General features: G+C 41.0%; 1 protein-coding gene across 1 annotated transcript in view; it reads right to left on the reverse strand.

Moving 5' to 3' along the window:
• The window catches only part of LOC115147894 (B-cell receptor CD22-like), a 206,691-nt gene extending 189,128 nt beyond the window's left edge, over positions 1 to 17,563 (reverse strand). Inside the window, exons 1-7 of the mRNA XM_029690153.1 lie at positions 17,379 to 17,563; positions 16,715 to 17,102; positions 16,442 to 16,460; positions 14,539 to 14,704; positions 14,286 to 14,307; positions 10,922 to 10,999; positions 10,016 to 10,130 (exon numbers count right to left, since the gene is read on the reverse strand). Of these exons, the coding sequence (XP_029546013.1) occupies positions 10,016 to 10,130; positions 10,922 to 10,999; positions 14,286 to 14,307; positions 14,539 to 14,704; positions 16,442 to 16,460; positions 16,715 to 17,102; positions 17,379 to 17,433 (843 nt within the window). The 5' untranslated portion in view covers positions 17,434 to 17,563. The remainder of the gene's footprint in view (positions 1 to 10,015; positions 10,131 to 10,921; positions 11,000 to 14,285; positions 14,308 to 14,538; positions 14,705 to 16,441; positions 16,461 to 16,714; positions 17,103 to 17,378) is intronic.
• Positions 17,564 to 18,869: the final 1,306 nt, after the last annotated feature.

The raw sequence follows: 18,869 nt of genomic DNA on the forward strand, positions 1-18,869 counted from the left end.
GGGGGTGCCTCTCCGGCTTCCTCGCCAGCCGTGTTCCAGCATAACGTTCCCGTTGGTTCCTCTGTCCAGCTGCCTCCACTCTCCTGAGTGCCTCCACCTGTTCCCATGGGAGGCGATCCCTTCCGGCCAGGATCTCTTCCCAAGTGTAGACTCCCTTGCCGTCCAGGACGTCCTCCCATGTCCATTCATACACCCTGTTCTCCTGTGGCTTCCTCCTCTTCCGCTGCTTGGTCCTTTGGTGGTGGGTAGTTCTGTCACAAAAAAATTTCGTACTGGAGAGAAGACCAAGGCGCAGCAGGTATTTGGATACTCATATTTTAATTTCAAAAAAAGGAGTAAAGTATCCACTGGACAAAACAATAAAGACGACAGCAACAGGTTTACAGGCTATACAAACGCAGTGCAAAAACAACTACCCACAATCCCAAAGAAAAACACACCCTTCTATATAGGACTCCCAATCAAAGGCAACTCAACACACCTGCCTTCAATTGGGAGTCCCATCCCCAACACAAACCCTTAACATACAAACAACCTGTCACATCCTGACCACAACTGATACAATACCTCCCTCTGCTGGTCAGGACGTGACAGTCCCATTGTGTCTGCATGATGCGTGTTTTTTTAAATGACATTGATTAATCTTTCATGTATTTGGTTATTGCTGCTTCGTTATTGTTATTTTGTGATTTTTATTTTAGCATTTCCATAATTTAAAAAATGTATTATTTTCTTACTTAAAAACAACTACATTGTTAGTTAAGGGCTTGTCATTAACCATTTTACAGTAAGGTCTACACCTGTTGTATTTGGAGCATGTGGCAAATACAATTTGATTTGATTTGTGTCTAGGTGCTGGACATTGTTCCCTCTGACACTGGGTTTCTGAACCTCTAAAAGTCTAAGCCGTTTGGGGGGGTTCTACTAGCTGACATATGGAATTGTTTTAAGGTGGTCCTACATTGGATCATTTAGCTATTTGATTTTGAATTATAGTACCCCTTTAGGTAAAAAAATTAAATACTTAAAAATGATTTGATAAAATATTGAATGTATCCTTTACTGCTATAGCCCATATAAACACATTGAATAACACATTCATAAATGGTAAAAAAAGACAGTGAAAAAATGTATATTAAGAACTAAGGTTTTGAAGTGACTGTCCTATATCTAGGAGATATAACAAAGCTCAGGACACTATATATTCAAAAGTATGTGAACACCCCTTCAGATTAGTGGATTAGGCCATAACACACCCGTTGCTGACAGATGTATAAAATCGAGCAATCTCCATCAACAAACATTGGCAGTAGAATGGCCTTACTGAAGAGCTCAGTGACTTTCAATGTGGCACCTTCATAGGATGCCACCTTTACAACAAGTCAGTTCGTCAAATTTCTGCCCTGCTAGAACTGCCCTGGTCAACTGTAAGTGCTGTTATTATGAAGTGGTAACGTCTAGGAGCAACAACGGCTCAGCCGCGAAGTGGTAGGCCACACAAGCTCACAAGACGGGACCAGCCAAGTGCTGAAGTGCCTAGCGCGTAAAAAAAATAGTCTGTCCTCGGCTGCAACAGTCACTACCGAGTTCCGAACTGCTGCTGGGTGCAATATCAGCACAGGAACTGTTTGTCGGGAGCTTCATGAAATGGGATTCCATGGCCGAGCAGCCACACACAAGCTTAAGATCACCTTGCGCAATGCCAAGCGTCGGCTGGAGAAGTGTAAAGCTTGCCGTCATTGGACTCTGGAGCAGTGGAAACGCATTCTCTGGAGTGATGAATCAGGCTTCTCCATCTGGCAGTCAGACAGATGAATCTGGGTTTGGTAGGGATCTTTTTCATGGTTCAGGCTAGATCCCTTAGTTCCAGACACACACAAACCATCTGTAGTGGAGGCCCATAAGGCCCATGGAGTCTGTATCAAAGTCTAGAGAGCTGGTTGTTATGGATGTAGAAAAGTTAAAACACACATCCTACACAGTGTAGATGTCAACTCTACTCCCTATCAGTCTGGTCCTGAAGGGCCCTCAGAAAAATCTGCTGTGTCATTCACAACCACACACAGGCCAGTACACGTGGCAGGGATTCAAACGTTTGTTTGAATGTCTTTTTTACCCTGGTTAATCATCTCATCCCTATGTAGATCAACACTCCTACACTGAGACACTTTATGAATACTGACCCTGATGTAACAACCAAAACACAGCTCAAAACATAACAAGAAGTAAAATGATACATTACCCTCAAGAATATGACTTATGATTAAAATCAAATAACCCAAAACTATATTTCAAGATATTGTCAAGAGTACGTACAGAGTGAAGTGAAGAGGAGAGGTCTTGTACAGTGAGTCAACTGACTGGTAGTGAGTGGGAACTGCTAGTAAGTGTCAGTTCTGTAGTTGCGTAGGGGTTGGGTTAAATGTGGAAGACACATTTCAGTTGAAGCATTCAGTTGTACAACTGACTAGGTATCCCCATTTCCTTTCCCTTTGATGCATATTTAACCCTCCTGCTGTGTTCCGGTGGAATTGAACCGATTTTCTCTCTGAAAAATGTCATTCATTTAATCTGATTGTCATAAGGTTCATAAGGTCATAAGGTTCCATGACTTTGTCCACACAGGGCATCTGAACACACAAAATACATTTAGGTGATTTTCATAACATTTTGGGTGTTTTTTTTTACTTTTGTTACCGGTCAAAAATGACCGGTCAGTAGCAATGAATGGGTGAGACCACAATTAGTGTATTAAAATGAGTTAAGACACTTGTCCATTCATCAGATGCACAGACTTCCTCTCCCAGACCCCCAAATGCATGTGTGTTTGAGTGCGCGCGCGCATACACACACACACACACACACCTCACTCCCCTTCTTGGCTTCCATGTCAACCCCCACGGGAACATTTCCCCAATAGAATCTTTCCCCCACGGGAACCACACCTGTTGGCATTTTCACAAACAATCACAACATTGTTTCAATAATATATAGAACTTTTTACATTGCTCTGGTATATAAATCTTTTTGAGGCCTTGCTCACAATTCATTCTGTGGCAGCACAATGACCAAACGATATACTGTATGTGAGGCTCTTGATCATATCTTTGATCACGACACTGATGAGGAGGAGAGAGTCCTTGTTAAACTTTGACACAAAGTAGTCTGTGATAAACAACACAATATGTTTCATCTGAGTATTTGTTATAGTCAAAATAATCCACACATTTTGCTTTTTTACTCAAAAACGTGTTGTATGAGCTCAGGTCAATGAGGCCTACAGGCCATAAATAGCAAATAGAAGTTCAAAACTTGTAATGTTCACAATAATTTAAGTTGATAAAAGATCTATCACAACATTAGGTGATAATATATGTGTTATTATGGATTTATAATCAGCTATAATGTGTCGGTCATTTTGGACCGGGAACACAGAATGAATTAACATGAAACAAACACAACAGGAGGCTTAAAGTAGTCAGAACAAAAGTAGCTGAAACAGAACTGTCCTTTCCTTCCTCTTTAAGACATTAACATGCATGACGATCAGAACAACATGTCAGAAAAGGGAGGTTACTGTATTAGAGTGGGCCCTACATTTCTATAATGGACAAAATGTCCCCCATATCCACTTTTATTTAAATACAGAACCATATTAACAATATGTTGACTATTCTATATGGAATGTTTATAATATCTTAGAATGTGTTGCCTTGTCCCTCCGAGTTCTACATGGAACAGGTCAAAGTTCCATTTACATTTGGTCAGTTCCATGATGTCATTCATTCTATTCTACAAACACATTCAATTTACACTCCTCATCAGCTGCATCAAAGTGGTACTGAAGGTTCCAGTGTTCTAGACTAGAGTTCTCCCTACTGGCATCTCAACATTACTGCAGCTTCCTGTCCTGATGTCCCTATTCATTTGTACAGTAATATGAATAAAATTTACGGATAGTGTTCCATTCATTCCAGCCATTCCTGTTTAGGAGTAATACTACTTCTAAACACAACCCACCATCACTGTGTCTCATGTTAATACTACTCCTAAACACAACCCACCGTCACTGTCTCATGTTAATACTACTCCTAAACACAACCCACCATCACTGTGTTTCATGTTAATACTACTCCTAAACACAACCCACCGTCACTGTCTCATGTTAATACTACTCCTAAACACAACCCACCATCACTGTGTCTCATGTTAATACTACTCCTAAACACAACCCACCATCACTGTGTCTCATGTTAATACTACTCCTAAACACAACCCACCATCACTGTCTCATGTTAATACTACTCCTAAACACAACCCACCATCACTGTGTCTCATGTTAATACTACTCCTAAACACAACCCACCATCACTGTGTCTCATGTTAATACTACTCCTAAACACAACCCACCATCACTGTCATGTTAATACTACTCCTAAACACAACCCACCATCACTGTGTCTCATGTTAATACTACTTCTAAACACAACCCACCATCACTGTGTCTCATGTTAATACTACTCCTAAACACAACCCACCATCACTGTCATGTTAATACTACTCCTAAACACAACCCACCATCACTGTGTCTCATGTTAATACTACTCCTAAACACAACCCACCATCACTGTGTCTCATGTTAATACTACTCCTAAACACAACCCACCATCACTGTCATGTTAATACTACTCCTAAACACAACCCACCATCACTGTGTCTCATGTTAATACTACTCCTAAACACAACCCACCATCACTGTGTCTCATGTTAATACTACTCCTAAACACAACCAACCATCACTGTGTCTCATGTTAATACTACTCTTTAAAACAACCCACTGTCACTGTGTCTTATGTTAATACTACTCCTAAACACAACCCACCATCACTGTGTCTCATGTTCATACTACTCCTAAACACAACAAACCGTCAATACTACTCCACAATACAACCCACCGTCACTGTGTCTCATTACAATACTGCTCCTAAACACATCCAACTGTCACTGTGTCTCGTGTTAATACCACTCCTAAACACAACCCACCATCACTGTGTCTCATGTTAATACTACTCCTAAACACAACCCACCATCACTGTGTCTCATGTTAATACTACTCCTAAACACAACCCACCATCACTGTGTCTCATGTTAATACTACTCCTAAACACAACCCACCATCACTGTCTCATGTTAATACTACTCCTAAACACAATCCACCAACACTGTGTCTCATGTTAATACTACTCCTAAACACAACCCACCATCACTGTGTCTCATGTTAATACTACTCCTAAGCACAACCCACCATCACTGTCTCATGTTAATACTACTCCTAAACACAACCCACCATCACTGTGTCTCATGTTAATACTACTCCTAAGCACAACCCACCATCACTGTCTCATGTTAATACTACTCCTAAACACAACCCACCATCACTATGTCTCATGTTAATACTACTCCTAAACACAACCCACCATCACTGTGTCTCATGTTAATACTACTCTTAAACACAACCAACCATCACTGTGTCTCATGTTAATACTACTCCTAAACACAACCCACCTTCACTGTCTCATGTTAATACTACTCCTAAACACAACCCACCATCACTGTCTCATGTTAATATTGCTCCTAAACACAACCCACCATCACTGTGTCTCAGGTTAATACTACTCCTAAACACAACCCACCATGACTGTCTCATGTTAATACTACTCCTAAACACAACCCACCATCACTGTGTCTCAGGTTAATACTACTTCTAAACACAACCCACCATCACTGTCTCATGTTAATACTACTCCTAAACACAACCCACCATCACTGTGTCTCATGTTAATACTACTCCTAAACACAACCCACCATCACTGTCTCATGTTAATACTATTCCTAAACACAACCCACCATCACTGTGTTTCATGTTAATACTATTCCTAAACACATCCCACCATCACTGTGTCTCATGTTAATTCCTGAGCTCTTTGTAAGCATCCAGTCAATCAATCTTACTTCTATTTTCACTCTTACTTTAGTCCATTTTCTAGAAAGTCTCCACAGCAATCTATTGCTCTCAGAGTCCTCAACACAGCATGCAAAGTATTATACTTTAAACCACGTCATTAACTCATGGAAGTTGAAGAGGAAATTAACTACTTTAAAATGGATACAGCCCTCAATGATGCTGCCCATGCTGTCACAGAAGTCATCATCTTTTTGCACTTAAAAACACATAATAAACCCGAAAATACATGACACCATTATCCAAAGAGATCTTACAAAGAGATTCACATGAAAAACATAACTCACACTCTAATTCTGTATGTAGGTCTACATTATGTATGTCTAGGTTAACAGACAACGAACCGTATGTAGGTCTACATTATGTATGTCTAGGTTAACGGACAAACACACTGTATGTAGGTCTACATTATGTATGTCTAGGCTAACAGACAAACAAACTGTATGTAGGTCTACATTGTGTATAACTAGGCTAACAGACAAACAAACTGTATGTAGGTCTACATTATGTATGTCTAGGTTAACGGACAAACACACTGTATGTAGGTCTATATTATGTATGTCAAGGCTAACAGACAAACACTGTATGTAGGTCTACATGATGTATGTCTAGGTTAACAGACTAACACACTGTAAATAGGTCTACATTATGTATGTCTAGGTTAACAGACAAACACGCTGTGTGTAGGTTTACATTATTTATGTCTAGGCTAACAGACAAACGGTATGTAGGTCTACATTATGTATGTCTAGGTTAACAGACAAACAATCTGTTTGTAGGTCTACATTATGTATGTCTAGGCTAACAGCCAAACAAAACAACAATATACAAATATTGTCATGCCCTGCAGAATTTGGAATTGTCATGCCCAACAATAATTTGAATTGCCATGCCTGGCAGAAGTTTGATGACTAGAAACAAATAATAATGAAAAGATAGACATCATCCATTGTACTTACAGTGTGAGGAGAGAGAGGGGAGGTGAGCTTACTGTCCAAGAAGAGAATGAAACAGAAGGGTGTGAGTTCTGTGGTTGACAGCAACTTAATGTACTGAGGGGCTGAAAGGTGCTGCAGAGCTGGCTTCCTGTTTTCATGATGCCTCTTCCTGGCAACCAACACGTCGGTGAAGGGCTTTAAGAAAGGTGTGAAAATCTTCAGGAGAGAGAGGGACTTTACAAGAAATGTCTGTCTTATATGTCATCGGCTACTTGCATTTCTTCATTGGTGGCTACAATATGGAAAGTGGATAGATGGGTCCCTCCTGAGAGGTTTGAGAAATAGTAGTTCTGGTGGTGGTGGTGTTAATTCCCCAAACTTGTTGCTAAAACTGTATTTGGTTTTTATAACACCATACATAACCTTTCTGAATAATGACATTACATTAATAATGACACTACATATGATTTGATAAAACTGTATTTTATTATGAATGAATACAACTGATTGACATAATAAAACAGTCATTTGTACACCCAGTTCCCCCACATGCTGAGAGGATACAGACAGATTGTCATTTTACATTGATGCTCTCAGTCATTCTGTGCTCCTCATATTGTCACTTTAGTCAACTTCAATTGTATTAGTCCACTGAACATACATATATTAGTCCACTGAACATACATGTATTAGTCCACTGAACAGACATGTATTAGTCCACTGAACAGACATGTATTAGTCCACTGAACAGACATGTATTAGTCCACTGAACATACATGTATTAGTCCACTGAACATACATGTATTAGTCCACTGAACAGACATGTATTAGTCCACTGAACAGACATGTATTAGTCCACTGAACAGACATGTATTAGTCCACTGAACAGACATGTATTAGTCCACTGAACATACATGTATTAGTCCACTAAACATACATTATTAGTCCACTGAACATACATGTATTAGTCCACTGAACAGACATGTATTAGTCCACTAAACATACATTATTAGTCCACTGAACATACATGTATTAGTCCACTGAACAGACATGTATTAGTCCACTAAACATACATTATTAGTCCACTGAACATACATGTATTAGTCCACTGAACAGACATGTATTAGTCCACTGAACATACATTATTAGTCCACTGAACATACATGTATTAGTCCACTGAACATACATGTATTAGTCCACTGACCATACATGTATTAGTCCACTGAACAGACATGTATTAGTCCACTGAACATACATGTATTAGTCCACTGACCATACATGTATTAGTCCACTGAACAGACATGTATTAGTCCACTGAACATACATGTATTAGTCCACTGAACATACATGTATTAGTCCACTGACCATACATGTATTAGTCCACTGAACAGACATGTATTAGTCCACTGAACATACATGTATTAGTCCACTGAACATACATGTACAGTATAAATTCACTGAACTGAAGATATGGGCCTCGTTCTAATATCCACAGTAGCACACTACTTGTTTCAGTTTAGGTGGTCTAGTGTGGATGTTAGAACACCACATGGACACTGGGGGCGTTCCAGGCTGACTACATTGCAGTCAATCTGTGCGCACCAACCAATGGTTGTGTGCCACATCATCGATTGCGCAGTCGGGAATCACGGATTAACTGATATCTTAAACACAAACACCTATCCAGGCATTGTGAGATCTGGCAGGCGACTGCAATATAGTCTGCCTGGAACATGCCCTATATTCAATTGTAATTCAATTCAAAAACAGCTCAGGCCGAGGGAGAGGGGAAAGGAAATCAGAGGAGCACTGCTCTTCACTTTGATTGACACTTCACACACTCATACTGTACGTCCAGTGTTCTGTGTGTCAGAGGACTACAAAAGTGGTGATACCACCCAACACCCCCATTCTATCCAAGCTTCCTGTTCCCTTTTAAAGTAGGTACACGGTCCCTCTTCCTTAATCTTCATTTTCATTATTCTGTTCTTCCTCTTCCTCCTCTTCTTCCTCCCTCTGTTATATCCGGACGGTGCGTGATGTTCAGGGTGTTCAGGTTAGTCTGGGTGGTCAGGGTGGTCAGGGTTGCCATGGTTTCCTGTCTCTTCCTCTATGGTCAGGCTTGTGTTTGATGCGACATTTGTCACCATAGAGACAGCCAGTGGTCCTCCAGAAGAAACACTCATCACCATTGATGGGAGCCATCCTCCTGGGCCTGGGAGAGAGACACAAACAGTATGAAAACACAATCCTGTCCCCACCTTCTGTCAGTTGTCTGAATTTTGTACAATTCATGGCCCATAGATTAGTAACAATTTAGAATAAAACATTATAAATGCTTAAATATGTTTATAAATTATAGTTGATGTTTTGACAGATAGTCGGATGTCCTTACCCTGTGGCGGCATACTGGGAGGCTGAGGAGGTGTTGAGGTCTGAGGAGAGGACCTAGCAGTCTGGGTACCTAATCACCAGTCTGGTGCTCTCCATCTCCACCCGCTGGACAGTAGGACAAACAGCAGCCACAGTCAAAATACATACAACAGCATCCACAGTCAAAATCCATGCAATAGCAACCAAAGTCAAAATACATACAACAGCAGCCACAGTCAAAATACATACAATAGCAACCAAAGTCAAAATACATACAACAGCATCCACAGTCAAAATCCATACAATAGCAACCAAAGTCAAAATACATACAACAGCATCCACAGTCAAAATACACACAACAGCGGCCACTGTCAAAATGCATACAATAGCAACCAAAGTCAAAATACATACAACAGCAGCCACTGTCAAAATACATTAAATGGAACCAATAGCATAGTCCCAAAAGTTCAATGGAACCAATAACAGAGTCAAAAAAGTACAATGGAACCAATAGCCTAGTCCCAATAGTACAATGGAACCAATAGCATTGTCCCAATAGAACAAAGGAACCAATAGCATATCCCCAAAAGTACAATCTCCTAAAGTGCATGCTAAATAATTGAAAGCACATCTCACATAGTTAAATGCATTTGACAGCATTATGTTTCATCCCACCACTCACCTGGAGCCTCTCCAAGGCGCGAGCAGCCATGTTGGTATTCTTGATGTTGACAAAGGCACATAATCTTTCATGTAGAAGTCTGATACTCTCTATCTCACCACACATATAACCACAACTAGGGAGAGACAGAACATAGAGAGTATTAGAGTTCTACATTCTATTTCTATGTTATTTACTGTAGATGAGGGGAGATAGAATTAGAATGTAGAACTCCGATACTCTCTCCCCACACCTACAGTACAGAACATAGAATTAGAATGTAGAACTCTGATACTCTCTCCCCACATCTACAGTATAGAACATATAATTAGAATGTAGAACTCTGACACAATCTCCCCTCACCTACAGTACAGAACATAGAATTAGAATGTAGAACTGTGATACTCTCTATATTCTGTACTGTAGGTGAGGGGAGATTACATTTACATTTTAGTCATTTAGCAGACGCTCTTATCCAGAGCGACTTACAGTAGTGAATGCATCCATTTCATGCATTTTTTTGTTTTACTGGCCCCCCGTGGGAATCAAACCCACAACCCTGGTGTTGCAAACACCATGCTCTACCAACTGAGCAATTCTACCAACTGAGCCACAGAGATAGAATTAGAATGTTGAACTGTGATACTCTCTATGTTCTGTACTGTAGATGAGGGGAGATAGAATTAGAATGTAGAACTGTGATACTCTCTATGTTCTGTACTGTAGGTGAGGGGAGATAGAATTAGAATGTAGAACTGTGATACTCTCTATGTTCTGTACTGTAGGTGAGGGGAGATAGAATTAGAATGTTGAACTCTGAAAGTCGTCCTGTAAGTCGCTCTGGATAAGAGCGTCTGTTAACTAACATGTAGTTAGAGATGCAGATACTGAACTAAAACAGATAGAAATGGGGCATGATGGTCATACGTTTTGAAGAGGTCCAACATGTGTTTCTCAGTGAGGTCCATGGTGACGTACCCCACCCAGAGACAGGGACAGGGGGACCTGAGGATGAGAGGAAGGGAGGGGACCATGGTCAGAATAAATCCATTACAGCAACCTTACAACAACAGAGCATTATGAATGTGACCTAGATGGCACCCTAACCCCTACACAGTGCACTATGGTTGACCAAGACCATGTGGTTCTGGTAGAAAGTAGTGCACTATGTAGGAATAGGGTGCTATTTTGGACAGTCTATAGAACCTATAGCTGTAGGTATATACACTCACATTAAATTATGTATAATTTAGATGTGGAATAACCAAACAACAGACTGGGAGTGGGGAGGAGAGGTCCACCACTGGAGTCCTGAGGGGAGGAGAGGTCCACCACTGGAGTCCCGAGAGGAGGAGGAGAGGTCCACCACTGGAGTCCTGAGGGGAGGATAGGTCCACCACTGGAGTCCTGAGGGGAGGAGAGGTCCACCACTGGAGTCCTGGGGAGGAGAGGTCCACCACTGTAGTCCTGAGAGGGGAGCCGAGAGCAGCCTGCACTGTTGTAAACTTCTCCAGCAGCAACGATCTCTGCACCTCCTCAAAGGTAGAGGGGAGGGAGGGGAGGGAGAGAGAGAGGATGGGAGAGAGAGGGGAGATGAAGCGAGAGACAGCAGGGGGAAGAGAGGGGGAAATAAGATGAGTGGGGAGAGGGAGAAGAGATTGAGAGTCAGATTTTACCGACAGACACACACACACACTGTCAGCAATGTCAACTTTCACAGTAAAGAGCTCAGACACTGACCTTTAACCCATCAGTGCACTCCCCTTGAGGAAGTATCCCTTGGCCAATAGGGGCGAGCTGTATGGACTTCTGAGCATCTGATAGGGCAGAGGGGTAGAGCTCCAGACACCATTAGGAGTACAAACCATTCCCAAAGAAATACAAGAAATGAGATCAAAGTAGAAATAGTCCAGATCTTTTCCACCTAGTAAATATGTTTGACAACTTACATTAGAGTACTCCTTCAATAGTCTAGGAAGCAACATACCCATACCACACACACAGACATCCATACGCGCACACCCATTCAATGTCTGAACTACTGGGAAAGAATCTGGCAAGTTCTATGTATGTATGTATGTATGTATGTATGTATGTATGTATGTATGTATGTATGTATGTATGTATGTATGTGTATGTGTGTGTGTGTGTGTGTGTGTGTGTGTGTGTGTGTGTGTGTGTGTATGTATGTATGTATGTATGTATGTATGTATGTATGTATGTGTGTGTGTGTGTGTGTGTGTGTGTGTGTGTGTGTCTGTGTGTGTGTGTGTGTGTGTCTGTGTGTGTGTGTGTGTGTGTGTGTGTGTATGTATGTGTGTGTGAGTGTGTGAGTGTGTGTGTGTGTGTGTGTGTGCGTGTGTGTGTGTGTGTGTGTGCCTTGCCACTCATGGTTATGTGGTTCAATGGCACCATCATGTGTCCAATAGGCAGAAATACAAGAACCGAGCTGTATGGATATAGTTATGAATCAATGTAAATTAACAACATTTACAACATGATGCTTATACTGTATTCAATGTATCTAAAATACGTAATGATTAATAATATTATGACACTGAACAATATGGTATTACATAATATAAAATGCCCAATAATATCTGACAGCAATACAAAGTAAAACATCTTTAAACACATCAGGAGCAACTCCAGAGCTACAAATATTTCAAATCTCCTGTCAATATAATTCCTTTTTGTGTCACTAAGACAAGCCAATACTTTATATGTTATAAAAATCTGGAATTGGTAAAATCCCATAAAAAAAGATCAGCAATACAATCTATAGACAGTAAACAGATAAGTTGACATTTTGAGCCTGTAATCGAACCTACAAATGCTGATGCTCCAGATACTCAACTAGTCTAAAGAAGGCCAGTTTCATTGCTTCTTTAATCAGCAAGCACAACAGTTTTCAGCTGTGCTAACATAATTGCAATATGGTTTTCTAATGATCAATTAGCCTTTTAAAATGTTAAACTTGGATTAGCTAACACAACGTGCCATTGGAACACAGGAGTGATGGTTGCTGATAATGGGCCTCTGTATGCCTATGTAGATTTTCCATTAAACATCTGCCATTTCCAGGTACAATAGTCATTTACAACATTAACAATGTCTACACTGCATTTCTGATCAATTTGATGTTATTTTAATGGACCATTTTTTTTGCTTTTCTTTCAAAAACAAGGAAATTTTAAGTGACCCCAAACTTTTGAACGGTAGTGCACATACTGTATTTATCATTAGGAGATATCTAAATTCTAAATTCCAGCATTTACTCAAAAGCTAAAGTTCATTGTCTTAAACCTTCTAGATTAGAAAGCAATATCATAGTAAGAGAATAGCATTGTGAGGCCTAGCTTTGGTTTGATGCTGTTTCTCTTCAGTCCAGGTTCTGTGGTGGTTCTCTTCAGTCCAGGTTCTGTGGTGGTTCTCTTCAGTCCAGGTTCTGTGGTGGTTCTCTTCAGTCCAGGTTCTGTTTTGTTTCTCTTCAGTCCAGGTTCTGTGGTGGTTCTCTTCAGTCCAGGTTCTGTGGTGGTTCTCTTCAGTCCAGGTTCTGTTGTGGTTCTCTTCAGTCCAGGTTCTGTTCTGGTTCTTGGCCCCCCCAGTTGAAACGGTCTAGAACCACCACTGGTGTACGGTGGAGATATGACATAGAGGAAACCAGGGAAACACTGCTGTAGTATCATGAGATTATAAATGCATGGTGGAGATATGACATAGAGGAAACCAGGGAAACACTGCTGTAGTCTCATGAGATTATAAATGCATGGTGGAGATATGACATAGAGGAAACCAGGGAAACACTGCTGCAGAATCATTAGATTATAAATGCATGGTGGAGATATGGGGGAAACCAGGGAAGAACAAATGAAACAATATTTATTTGATTATATGTCATATGGTCTGATAAGTGTGTAACATTACTAATTATATGCCTACTAATTCTATATCATATGGTATGGTAAGTGTGTAACATTGCTAACTATTATTTATTGTTGTTGACCTGTGTGATTATCAATGAAGAGATGAAGATTAGGTGTACTTACAGTGAACGTCCACAAACACAGAAGAAGAGTTGAGACGTCCATATTTATTCTCAACCTCACAGTAATATTCTCCTCTGTCCTCAGAGATGATGTTAGTGATGCTATAACTCTGTCCTGATGCTTTTGGTGAGGTTACGTTCTTCTTGTACCAGGTGTATTTGTCCACAAGTGGGTTGGCATCACTGCTGCAGGTCAGAGTCACTGAACTGCTCTCCACTATTTCACCAGAGGGACTGACTGACACTGTGGTGTTCTTTGGGCCATCTGGTAAAGAGGATGACAGAAAAGGTAAGAGTACACATAGTATAATGCAACAATGTGTACTCTGACCTTGCTCAGAAAACTTGAGGGTGGCCAAATAAAACCACCCGCAGGTCAAATTTGGCCCACGGACCGCCAGTTGTGAAACCCTGGACTATGTCAAGGAAAAAGCAGGTGTTCTTAATGTTTTGTATACTCAGTGTATAGTTCTAGAATTATATCCCACATACTCACATCTGACAGTGAGAGTCTCTTCAGCAGAGGGGAGATCCTCATGGTTTTCTACAGCACAGGAGTATCTGCCTGTATCCTCACTGCTGACCGGCTTTAGGTACAGGTACTTGGTCTCATGCCTGATCAGACGTTGTCCGTTCTTGTACCAGATGTAAGAGTGGTTGTCCTGCAGAAAGCATATGGACTCACAGAACAGACAAAGACACTTTCCCTCTATGATGTTGGTTGGATCCTTAATCCACACCTGAAGACCCGGAATAAAAAACATCATTAAAACCCTGACTCACCTGATCTCTATTACAATAAACAAATACTTTCCTACACAGATGGTTCCCATTTTTTAATTTTATTTTTATTTCACCTTTATTTAACCAGGTAGGCTAGTTGAGAACAAGTTCTCATTTACAACTGCGACCTGGCCAAGATAAAGCAAAGCAGTGCGACACAAACAACAGAGTTACACATGGAATAAACAAACATACAGTCAATTACTCAATAGAAAAAGTCTATATACAGTGTATGCAAATGAGGTAAGATAAGGGAGGTAAGGCAATAAATAGGCCATGGTGGCGAAGTAATTACAATAAATACAGTATGGGGATGAGGTAGTTGGATTGGCTACAGATGGGCTATGTACAGGTGCAGTGATCTGTGAGCTGCTCTGACAGCTGGTGCTTAAGTGTAGTGAAGGAGATATGAGTCTCCGGCTTCAGTGATTTTTACAATTCGTTCCAGTCGTTGGCATTAGAGAACTGGAAGGAAAGGCGGCCAAAGTAAGAATTGGCTTTGGGGGTGACCAGTGAAATATACCTGCTGGAGCGCGTGCTACGGGTGGGTGCTGCTATGGTGACCAGTGAGCTGAGATAAGGCGGGGCTTTACCTAGCAAATACTTATAGATGACCTGGAGCCAGTGGGTTTGGCGACGAATATGTAGCGAGGACCAGCCAACGAGAGAGTACAGGTCGCAGTGGTGGGTAGTATATGGGGCTTTGGTGACAAAACGGATGACACTGTGATTGACTGCATCCAATTTGCTGAGTAGAGTGTTGGCGGCTATTTTGTAAATGATATCGCCGAAGTCGCCATTGTATCAATATAAAATAATACATTGACATATTCATCCATGTCACCCACTGCTGCATTGTCACTGTGGCAGGAACAGGGTTGCAAAACTCTGGTAACTCTCCCAAAATCCCCATGTTTTCCAGAATAATCCCAGAATCAGAAGGAATTAATCCTCCAACCAAGATTTCTGGAAAACCTGGGAATTTTGGGAAAGTTACCAAAATGTTACAACACTAGGCAGGAGTCACATTCACCTGAAGGTTGTGAGTGCAGTGTTACCTGTGACAGTCAATGTTGTTCCAGGGAAGCTGTACCCCCATCCTGAGGTTTGTGTGTTGAAAATGAACTTGTACTCAGCAGAGACCTCCTCTCTCAGATCTGTGATACTCAGGGTGCATACTCCACACGACCTGCATACCCTGCGTCTGTGGTTAGGTCCTCAGGGATCAACTTATCACTCCAGCTGTAACTCTGTTTAGTGCTAAACCAGAGTGATGATGTGACGGTATCATAACCACTGCCATAAGTACAGGATATGTCCACTGTTGACCCCTTCAGGGCACAGATTGTCCTGTTGGTGTAAGTTACTCGGCTGCAGCCCTGACCCTGGACACCTGCAATATAATGGAATCACATTAGTACATTATACTGTATTTTAAGTTATTTTCATGAATGAAAATACCTATCAAATTACAGAGTGAGACCAAAAGGATGTAGTACAAACATTCTGTATACATTCTGTGTTAGATTCCATATGAGATTCACACTCACACACTGCAGAAGAGTGGAGATCATCATGGCCTTTTACAGCACAGGAGTAGCTGTCTACATAGTTACTGGAGACTGGGTCTTTGTACTGGGGGGAGGTGCTCTCATCTAGATGTTGTCCGTTCTTGTACCAGATGTAGGTGGGGTTGTCAGTCAGAGTACAGGTGGTGATACAGGTCAGTTTCTTATCCTGATGTCCACCAGTCACCTTCACCTGAAGACCTGGAGAAAAAACAATATCACTGTAAATCCCTTTATCACGGACTTCTCACTCTAATACAAAGATGGAAGAAATCCTATGTTATACAGACATAAAAACAAACCAAGACAATTTTACTGAGCTAAATGGAATTCAACAGTTTAACTATATTGAATGTAACTGTACCTGTGACAGACAGAGTGACTCCAGGATTGCCAGTATATCTCCATTTCCCAGTCTGATCTATAAATCTGAATTTGTACGTAGCTGAGTCACTCTCTCTCAGGTCTGTGATTGACAGGGTGTGACCATTCTCTTTATCCTTACGGTATGTCACACGTCCTTTGTAGTCTGGGTCATCACTCAGACTAACAGGACCCTCAGCATCATATTTAGTGAACCAAAAGGTTGTTGTGACTGTATAACCTCTGGGATATTCGATAGAGCAGGACAGCTCCACTGTTGACCCCTCCAAAGTACAGATACTCTGAGTGGTGTAAGTCACACTCCAGCCATACTGACCCAGTACCACTGAAACACAGTCACACAACGGTATCAGAATTAAGCCAAGGCCAATTGGCTCACACTGAAGGTGGGGTTTGTCCACACTTTGTTGCCGTAGTTGCTGATTTGAGTGTGAATGGAAACCAGAGATAAGCATCACTCAGTGAGGTGTGAAAGATAACTATTTAAGTGAAGTGAAGACTCCTAACAGAACACACCAGCATAACATTATTATTCTTATCCTTTTAGAAATGTCTGTAGATTATTAAACAGAGCAACTAAAAGATAACAATGAGACCATACCTGCTACAGACCAGAGAAAGACCACCAACACACTTCCTGCTGTTCTCAAGGCCATTGTTGCATCTCCCACCCTGCAGTCTTAGAAACATAAACAACAACTCACTCTATAGCTGGTGAATAACTCCACCTGATACATTGAAGTAGAAACTGTAAATGGGGTACAGGGCCTCATTACTGAAAATGAACCAGGCTCATTTTGTGTTGCGCTATTTTGTGCTACAGATGTAGGATCTTAATTTGATCACTCTTTTGTTCTAGAAAATGTTCCTGATTCCTGGAAATGCAAACTTGCAGTGTATTCAAGATTTTAAAAGGCCTCCAACTTTCACAGATCCATCCAGAACAGCTGTTTATTCCGTACACCAGTTCTGGAAGTCTACATCACCGGATTTCTAGGCGTCAATGAACTGTCTAATTACGCACACCTGGTTTCCATTTCCACTGATTAGTAATTTTATAAATCTGCCCTCTGTTCACCATTGTCTTGGTCAGTTATTGTTCCCATGTCCGTTGGTCTTGTGAGTACCTGTGCTTTGTTGTTTCGGGTTTCGTGTATTGTGCACTTGTATTACGTGTCTTAAAACCTCCTATTACATATTCCTGCACCTGTCATTTATACAACGTGATGCTAATGTTTGTAATATAAAATGTCAGACTTCATTTTACCTAATGAAAAGTGTCAACCACCACATTAATTATAATCCACAGAATTCACTTTTCCTGTTGCTGCAAGATAATTTAAGATCCTACCTCTGTATATGGTTGTGTGTGTGTGAATACTCTGTTGCACTATAGATCAACATCTACAGATGTGCTGTAAACGCATATTTCTACATTGCTTGTTCTGAAGCTGTTCTATCTCAGAACCCTAAATATAGGTAGATAAATGCTCAACCCTCTATGGTCTGTCAAGCTATACAGCAGCCTAAAGACTGACCACCAGGTTCAATGATAGCTCCTGTCCCCAAGCTGTGAGGCTAAACAGCAAGTGGCTCATACACATGCACACAGTCTTGTACAACTATCCTTGTGGGGACACAAAATTCAGTCCTGTTCACAATCCTATTTTCCCTTACCTTAACCCCAAAACCTACTAACCCTAGCTCCTAAACCTAATTCTAACATTAATTCAAATCTTAACCCTAAACCCCCTAGAAATAGCATTTGATCGTATGGGGACTAACAACATTTTTTGTCCGTTTACTATTTTATAGTAAACGGACAAAGAGTAGTTAAAACGTCCACACACAGTCTTGCGCATTCCACCTTGTGGGGACATACAATTCAGTCCCATTCAAATCCTATTTTCCCTAACTCCTAAACCTAATTCTAACTTCTTATCCTCAGCACTTTATCAATAATTGTCTTCCTCCTGTTGAACTTCGGCCTTTCGTGTTCTCCCGCTGTCTCCAGAAGGGTTGGGTGTACAATATAGAAACAGGGTGGAAAGTTGAATTAGGCCCATGCAACACAAGGGTTGATACCAGCATA

This window comes from Salmo trutta, chromosome 14 (genome assembly GCF_901001165.1).
Source record: "Salmo trutta chromosome 14, fSalTru1.1, whole genome shotgun sequence".
Taxonomy (NCBI): Eukaryota; Metazoa; Chordata; class Actinopteri; order Salmoniformes; family Salmonidae; genus Salmo; species Salmo trutta.